The sequence below is a fragment of the Mastomys coucha genome, chromosome X, assembly GCF_008632895.1.
Source record: "Mastomys coucha isolate ucsf_1 chromosome X, UCSF_Mcou_1, whole genome shotgun sequence".
NCBI classification, from domain to species: Eukaryota; Metazoa; Chordata; class Mammalia; order Rodentia; family Muridae; genus Mastomys; species Mastomys coucha.
The window spans coordinates 105,902,190-105,910,633 of NC_045030.1; the positions used below are offsets into that span (position 1 = coordinate 105,902,190).

General features: G+C 40.3%; 1 protein-coding gene and 1 non-coding gene across 2 annotated transcripts in view; both read right to left on the reverse strand.

Annotated features, from left to right (window-relative positions):
- Window positions 1–596: 596 nt before the first annotated feature.
- Window positions 597–760, reverse strand: LOC116096399. Its single transcript, XR_004120982.1, has one exon. It is a non-coding gene; the product is annotated as a U1 spliceosomal RNA (small nuclear RNA).
- Window positions 761–4,025: 3,265 nt separating this feature from the next.
- Window positions 4,026–8,444, reverse strand: part of Magt1 (magnesium transporter 1) — a 40,442-nt gene continuing 36,023 nt past the window's right edge. The window contains exon 10 of the mRNA XM_031366424.1: window positions 4,026–6,838. Coding sequence (XP_031222284.1) covers window positions 6,823–6,838 — 16 coding nt within the window. The 3' untranslated portion in view covers window positions 4,026–6,822. The remainder of the gene's footprint in view (window positions 6,839–8,444) is intronic.

Here is an 8,444-nt window from a genome sequence, read left to right on the forward strand (position 1 = left end):
AATCCTCATCCTTGTGCCTCACAACCTTCCAACTGCTGGGATTATAGGTATCTACTGTTATGTCCGTCTAATGTTGTTTTAAATCTTATGTGTATGAATGACTTGCCTGCATGTATGTATATGGGTACCATGTATGTGCCCGGTGCCTTTGGATGTCAGAAGTCAGTGGATCCCCTGGAAGTAGGTTGAGTGCTGGGAAGTGGACCTGGGTACTCTGCAAGAACAGAGCCATCTCTCCAGTCCTTGAAATACTAGTTTTTGATCAGCATTGACAGTGTTTTCCACAGTCAAGTCACATAACTTTATAATCCTACCAGTTGTAAAGGTTCAATCTCTTCATACCCTTACTAATTTACTGTTTTTCTGATAGTAGCTACCATAGTAGATATGAGGCAGCATTTCATTATAGGCTTGTTTTTGTTTGTTGAGATACGTGTCCCCACCCACAGCCCAGATCAGGTTCAAACGTGCTATGTAGCTCAGGTTGGCCTTGCATTCTTGATTCTCCAGCCTGAGGCAAGTTCCAAGTGCTGGGATTAAACACATGTAAAATTTCTGGGTATTTTGTGTTTGTGTTTGTTTTTGTTTTTTTTTTTCAGGGGAGAGCGCGAACGCAGTCCCCCACTACCACAAATTATGCAGTCGAGTTTCCCGCCTTTGGGGAAATCGCAGGGGTCAGCACATCCGGAGTGCAATGAATGAGCCTCGCCCTGGGAAAACCACCTTCGTGATCATGGTGTCTCCCCTGCCAGGTAAGTATTGTGTTTGTTTTTTGAGACAGGCTCTCACTGGCTGGCCTGCAACTGTGTGAACCAGGGTGATGTACTTACAAGATTCACCTGTCTTGGCCTACGGAGCACTGAAAATAAGGCATGTTCTCACTATGCTTGGTTTTATCATTTTGAATAGTATTCTGTTTCAGTTGGTGATAAGCATTGGAAGGTTTGTTGTTGTTGTTGCTCTTGAGACAGACTCATGTAGCCTAAGCTAGCCTCAAACCATGCAGGAGAGTATAACCCTGAATTCCTCCAGTTTCTCCCTGCCTCCTAAATGCTGGGATTACAGGTGTTGTCTGTCCCACCATGCCAGTTTACACTGGCATTTTAACTCTTTAATTTCATAAAGGAAAAAGAAAACATAAAAGTTTAAGGGAGCCAGGCAGTGGTGGCATATGCCTTTAACCCTAGCACTTGGGAGGCAGAGGCAGGTGGTTTTCTGAGTTCAAGGCTAGCCTGGTCTACAGAGTGAGTTCCAGGACAGCCAGGGCTGCACAGAGAAACCCTGTCTCGAAAAAACCACACACACAAAAAAGTTTAAGGGACACGTCTGCACAAACTTCAGAAGCTTCTCTGGGTTAGTACTGGTAAAAGACTGTATCTCCTCACCTACATTCTAAGTTCACAGACTAAAGAGTGTCAATCAAAACACCCTCCTTAGGGCACCTGCTTGATTCAGGCTCTCCTGGGAAATGCCTTTTTCATTAGGACTTCTCCAGAAATCTGGATGTCAGGAAGCAATCAAGGTGGACTATGGTCTCCAGAGAGCAATTTGCATCTGCAAGTGAAATATGATCCATAGGGTATTTTCAGCCAAATGGAAAACCTGTAAGCATTTCCTTGGAATAACCTTCAGTAAATTGCTTCCTTTTTCTAGGGCAGGTTTTCTTCGCCAGTGCAGGTGAAGGTACTAATTTAAGCATATCCAATGTCTTTTTGGCCTTGGCTTTCAATACTATCAGGATACTGTGTCAACGCTGATCTCACCCTTGCTCAAAATGGGCAGGGCCCATGTCGTAAGATCTAATCGTAGATGTAGAAGTTCCAAGCACAGCCGTTCTAAAAAGTATTCTAATGATTTCTTTTTGAGGTAAGCTCCTTTTGTAGTCTGAGTGGCTTCCAACTCACTATGTAGCTGAAGGTGACCTTCCGCAAACTTCCTTCAGAGTTCTTTCTTGCTGTTCTACTATGTAAACTATTAAAGATACATGTGTTGAAATTTAAAATAAATATAATTCAGGCTTTAGGGATTTTTTTGTTTGAGACAGGGTTTCTCGGTGTAATAGTTCAAGCTGTATTAGAACTCACTTTGTAGACCAGGCGGGCTTCAAACTCACAGAGATCTGCTTGTCTGTCTCTCAGAGTGCATGGATTAAAGGCATGCACCACCAACGCCTGGTGTCCCTGTATTTCAACTGATTTAACCCAACATTTAATTTAGAGATTACTATTATAGCCAACCAAGAAAACCACTATGCTCCAGTGGTTCTAGTCTAGTGGTGCTCAGTCTTCTTAATGCTACAGCCCTTTAATACAGTTCATGTTGTAGTGACCGTCCTCTAACCATAAAATTATGATCATTGCTACTTTATAATTGTAATTTTGGTAGTTATGAATCATAATGTAAATATCTATATTTTCTGATGGTCTTATCTAACCCCTGTGAAAAGGTTGTTAGATCTCCAAAAAGGTCACCACCCACAGGTTGATAACCTGTTTGTTATATATAGAGAGGGGATTTCACAATATCCTTGGTTGGCCTGGAAGTACTATGTGGAGCAGTGTGACCTCCAGCTCATGGAGATCTGCTTGCCTCTATTTCCCAACGCTGGGATTCAGGTTATATGCCTCCACATCCACCAGAAGAATTTATCTTTTTTTTAAAAATTATTTTACTTTTTTTTTTAAGATTTATTTTATGTGTATGAATACACTGTAGCTATACAGATGGCCATGAGCCATCATGTAGCTGCTGGGAATTGAACTCCGGCCCTGCTCGCTCCAGTGTAATACACTGTAGCTGTCTTCAGACGCACCAGAAGAGGGCGTCAGATCTCATTATGGATGGATGTGGGCCACCATGTGATTGCTGGGATCCGAACTCAGGACCTTTGGAAGAGCAGGCACTGTTCTTACCCATTGAGCCATCTTGCCAGCCCGAATTTATCTTAATCTAGAGGTGATGAGCAGAATTGTTCTATGAAATGCACTGTTGCAGGACAGTACAAAAATTAGGCAAATTTAATTAAACATTTAAGATAGAATATTCTAATTTAAGAATCCCCCTTCGAGGGGCTGCCGAAAGCACTGACTGCTCTTCTGAAGGTCCTGAGTTCAAACCCCAGCAACCACATGGTGGCTCACAACCATCTGTAATGAGATCTGATGCCCTCTTCTGGGGTGTCTGAAGACAGATACAGTGTACTTAAATAAATAAATATTTGGGCTGGAGCAGCTGGGCTGGAGAGAGAATAAAAAGTATCTGAAGACAGTTACAGTGTACTTACATATAAAGATTTATTTATTTATTTATTATATGTGAGTACACTGTAACTGTCTTCAGACACACCAGAAGAGGGCATCAGATCTCATTACAGATGGTTATGAGCCACCATATGGTTGCTGGGGTTTGAACTCAGGACCTCTGGAAGAGTAGTCAGTGCTCTGAACTGCTGAGCTATCTCTCTAGTCCCCGTACTTACATATAATAAATAAATCTTAAAAAAAAAGAATCCCTCTTTGATATTTCATATTGACCCCTCTGTAGAAAGGTGCTGTGGTTTGAACATGAAATACCTTCACAGGCTCATCTGCTAGCTAGTGGTAGTGGTTGGGAGGTTGTGGAACCTTCTAGAGACAGTTTTGCTAGAGTACATCACTGGTCTTATTCTCCTTCTGCTTCCTGACTGCCTGAAGGCTGCCATGTCTTCTCTAGATATATTCTTTTCCATCTTTGAGCCAAAATGGACCATGTCTCCCTTAGGTTTCTTTTTTTTTTTTTTTAAAGATTTATTTATTATTATACACAGTAGCTGTCTTCAGACTTGCCAGAAGAGGGAGTCAGATCTCATTCCAGATGGTTGTGAGCCACCATGTGGTTGCTGGGATTTGAACTCAGGACCTTTGGAAGAGCAGTCAGTACTCTTACCCGCTGAGCCATCTCACCAGCCCTCCCTTAGGTTTCTTGAGTCAGGGTATTTTATAATAGTAACAAAAAAGAAGTGACAATAGAGAATAAAAACCATGTAATTTAGATTGTAAAAGTTTATTGACAGAAAGCAGTAAGCCAGACATTTAGTTATCTTTGCTATAATAATGTATAATTTTTGAACAGTATATTAAAAATACATAATGAATTATATTCAAACCAGTACTAGAAAAGTAAATTAAGAATCTACTTAAGGCACTTCAGATAAAAGCTAAATTTAAAATTCCATAAAAGTAACACTATTTTCAATGAGAAAATCTGCTTTCCACAGATTTTAGCCACAGCAAGCCTTTCTCCATACTGAAGAATGCTGCTCTTAAACAAGGAGAAAACACACAAAACACTGACCGCCGGAGGCACCAATAGCTAGAGGTTATACAGTAGGAGTGTTGCCCAGTCCAACATTACAAGTCTTCACACTAGTTTCCTAAGAATCACAGCATAAATTCATTTGGCAGAGACAAGTACAAGAATAGCAGATGAGGAATTAAGAATCACACAATTTTCAAGGAACAATCAACGGTATCCTCCTAGTCGTCAAATTTGTAGCAACAACGACAAACCACCCAAAACATTTTTTTTTCTGGGCCAATTGCGTCTTTCCATAAACCTCTATTATATAAGACACGGGAAGGCTATTGCATGATTAATAACAGGGAATAGTCACAGTATCTTTTCTTGTTTTTTTCTTTTTTTTGTCTTTGGGATAGAGTCTTTATGTAGCTCAGGTTGGTTTTAAACTCACTATATACTCAAGGATGAGGTTGAACTTCTGATTTCTTGTCTTTGTCTCCTGAGTGCACTGGAATTACACACATGTGCTTATGTGATGTTGTGGATTGAACCCATGGCTTTGTGTATACTAGGCAAGCACTGTATCAACTCAATCACATATCCATGTCTATATTTTAAATGTAATATTTCTAATATGTCTTTCCACTTTTCAGCTACATTCTTAGGTTTTTGTGGTATTTGGGATTGAACCCAAAGCCTTGTAGGTGCTCTAGCACAGCCTTGTAAGTGCTCTACCACTGAGCTCAGTCCAAGCTTATCCTACCTTAACAGTGGCATTTCGGATTACTCTTTATAACTATGGTGAAAACCAGGGTCAGCCATATTATAACCATGATTTAAATATTCCTCATGGAAAACTGGTTAGCAACTATGGCTATTTCTACTAGCATGAAAAAAAGATAAAATTCAAACAAAATTTCTTCGTAGTTTTATTTTCTAACCTATTTTTGAGATGAGGTGTTAATATGATGCCAGACTGTATCAAGTTCTTGGACTTTGTGGATTCTACTTCAGCCAGCAGAGTAGCTAAGAGCAGAGGCAGGTGCCTGCCACCATTCTTTGTATCTCTAATTTATGGGGTAAATAAAAAGCTAAACTGGTAGCAAAAGCAGATTAGTCAACGGTGGCACCTGCCTGCAATCCCAGCACTTGAGAAGCTGAGGCAGGAGGACGAATGTGAGCTAGAGGTGGGGCAGCTCTCCATAAGAGAGGCCAGACCAGTTAGTGCTGTCTCCAAACAGGTTACAAAAAACATTGCTTTTAGAAAACCGGCACACAAATGAAAACAAGAGCCATACTAGGTTTCAAGAAATACGTATTTAAAAAATAGCCCATGTTTTACAGAACATGTGTTTTAAAAAACAAGAGACCAGGTTTCAAGAACAGTCCTTACCAAAAGAAGAAAAACCACACAGACCACCAGGTTTCCCGAAATCTTTCTAAAGCATTGGGATTGAACAGAGAGTAACTCATGCTAGGCAAGCACTCTACCTCTGAGCGCCAGCCTCAGCTTGAAAACACAATATTTTTTTTCCTTCTTTCCTTTTCTTTCCCCCTCCAGGAGATGAGGTCTCACTATGCAGCCCAGGGTTAACCACAAACTCACAGAGCTCAGCCTTCATCTACCACAGCCTGGCAAACCATTTCGTTTATGTACCTAGGCAACAAATCAATATTCCAGGATTTTGTTTTCTCATTCTAAGAGAGTCCTTTCCGTGAACACAACTCAGCTTATTTTTCTGTTAGGTAAAAATGAAATCACTGACAGTGTGTAACTTACATAAACATTTGAGACCGTCTATAAGTTATACTGATTTTTAGCAACAAATTATTATTATTAGAGAAGGGCCCCTTTAAATAAAACTAGAAACAGAATGAATGAGAAATCTTTCCATGTACAAGGTAGTTATAGCACACTCATGCACAAATCAGTCTTTAGTTGGAGGTACTTCTTAAAGGTGTAAAAGGAGGAATATGATTTCAGTCAGAAAGACACAGGAAGACATGTATCTTTCCAAAGGCTACACGGTCCATTTTCAGATCGCACAGTTCATAGATACCTTGGCCCAAGAGGAAAGGTCTGTAAAGCACATACATCTGCACAAAGAAGGAAAAATAACTATGGCTTCCAGATGCACTTGTCTGCAATAGGCAGAGGCAGAAATTCCTATTTAGAACTTTCCATCCCCAACCATAGATAAGATAAAATCAGACGACCGAAAGTTAACTATAGTAGTTTTGAGTTTTGCTCTAAGTAAAATGAAGTAGTAGTTTTAAATTTTTATGAAGTACTTAATTCTACAAAAACCAAATGTTTCATAACTTTATTGGGAAGGGAAGGTTAAGAGGAGCACAATTCCAAATACTTCATTATCTTACAATTGCTTGTTAAGGCACTACACATCTTTGGTTAAACAATTAACTATTTAGATCACTTGACAAAAAAGAGGTAATATAAAATATGTGAGTTGCATTCTTCAAACACCAAGTAGTTTTTATTTTTCAGTTTCCATTACCAGTGTCAATATTTCTCTGGAATCCTCTTTAACTCATCAGAAAGCTGAAACAAAATATAAATCAGTAGGTTAGTTTCTGAAAGAAAACTAAGTTTTACCTGTTTAGTATAAAAGCAGGTTTATTGTGTGGGGGTGAGCAGGGACCTGGAAAAGGGGTAGAGGCAGACAGAGAAGGGGGGGACAGAGAAGGACAGGAGGAGAAAAAGAAAGGCTGGCTGGGAACACATGGCAAGACAGAGGAGAATAGGAAGGCTTTACTATTTCTTCTTCTTTCTTTATTTTGGTTGTTTCTTGAGGCAGGGTTTCTCTGTGTAACAGCCCTGGCCACTCTGCACTTGCTTTGTAGACCAGGTGACCTCAAACTCAAAGAAGATCTGCCTGTTTTCCAAGTGCCGAAATTAAAGGAATATGCCACAACATCCAGCTAACCTTAACATTTTATAAATACATAGTATGTTGATTTTAATATATGTATCATGACCTGAGTATCAAAAACAAAAAGTGAGAAACACGGAAAGACCCAGAAGTCTTCTTCTTTTTTGAGATAGTGTCTTGTATAATGAGCTCAAATATATGAGTTTGAAGCCAGCTCAGATTCATTATATAGACAAAGACATTCCAGATCTGACCCTGGCTGTATCTCTGAGTGCTGGGATCATAGGTCTGGAATACCATAGGATGACATGTATTAAAACATAGATTATGGAAGCAGGAGTAATAGCTCAGTAGTTTACAGCATATATAGTTCTCACAGAAGACTCAGGTTCAATTTCCAGCACCCACATGGCAGCTCACAATCATTGGTAACTCTAGTTCCAGAGGCTTTAAAACCCTTCTTCTGACTTCTGTGGGCACCAGGTATGCGTGTGCTATACACACATACATACATACATATGTACGTACATACATATGTACACACACACACAGGTAAAATACTCATACATACAAAAAAATAAATCTTTAAAAAATAATACTCATTATAAAACCAACACAGGCCAGCCAACCAGCCAACCAGCCAACCATTTCACTTGCTTATAACAGCAAAACCAAAAGCCTATAACATTAACAATTTCCTCTCCTAGCCACTGGGATCTCTATGAACTTTATAAATATTTGAAACTATCTAGCTGTTTCCTTTTCTGTTCTTTTAGGTTTCTTTTTATTAATTTGAATTGTGTGTATGTGTCTGTATGTGAGTATGTGCATATGAGTGCAGGTTCCCTCAGAGGTCAGAGGCATCAGATACCCTGGAACTGAGTTACTCAGATGCCTGTGAGCCACCTTGACATGACATGGTGTTGGGAAGCTGTTGGGGTCCCTCAGCTGCAAAACGTCAGAGCCTGCCACTGGAGACTCAACTCACACCTGCTGTGCCTGAACCAAAGACTCACTACTATGAGTTCCGCCTTTGAGGACTCCAGAGCAGGCATGTATACAGCCTGAGGACATCTGTTGTTGACCTCCACCCCCACTGTGGACTGCGCCTCCAGCCATTCCCTGGAGACCTGCGGGATGCCGAGCCTCCACTTTCAGCCCAGCAGCCAGCTTCCCTTTCGGACTCTTCCTGACTCCTCCCGAACTCCCTATGTTATTCAAATGTCGTTGTAACCTAGAGATTCAGTTATGCTCTCTTGTATATAAATGCTGAAC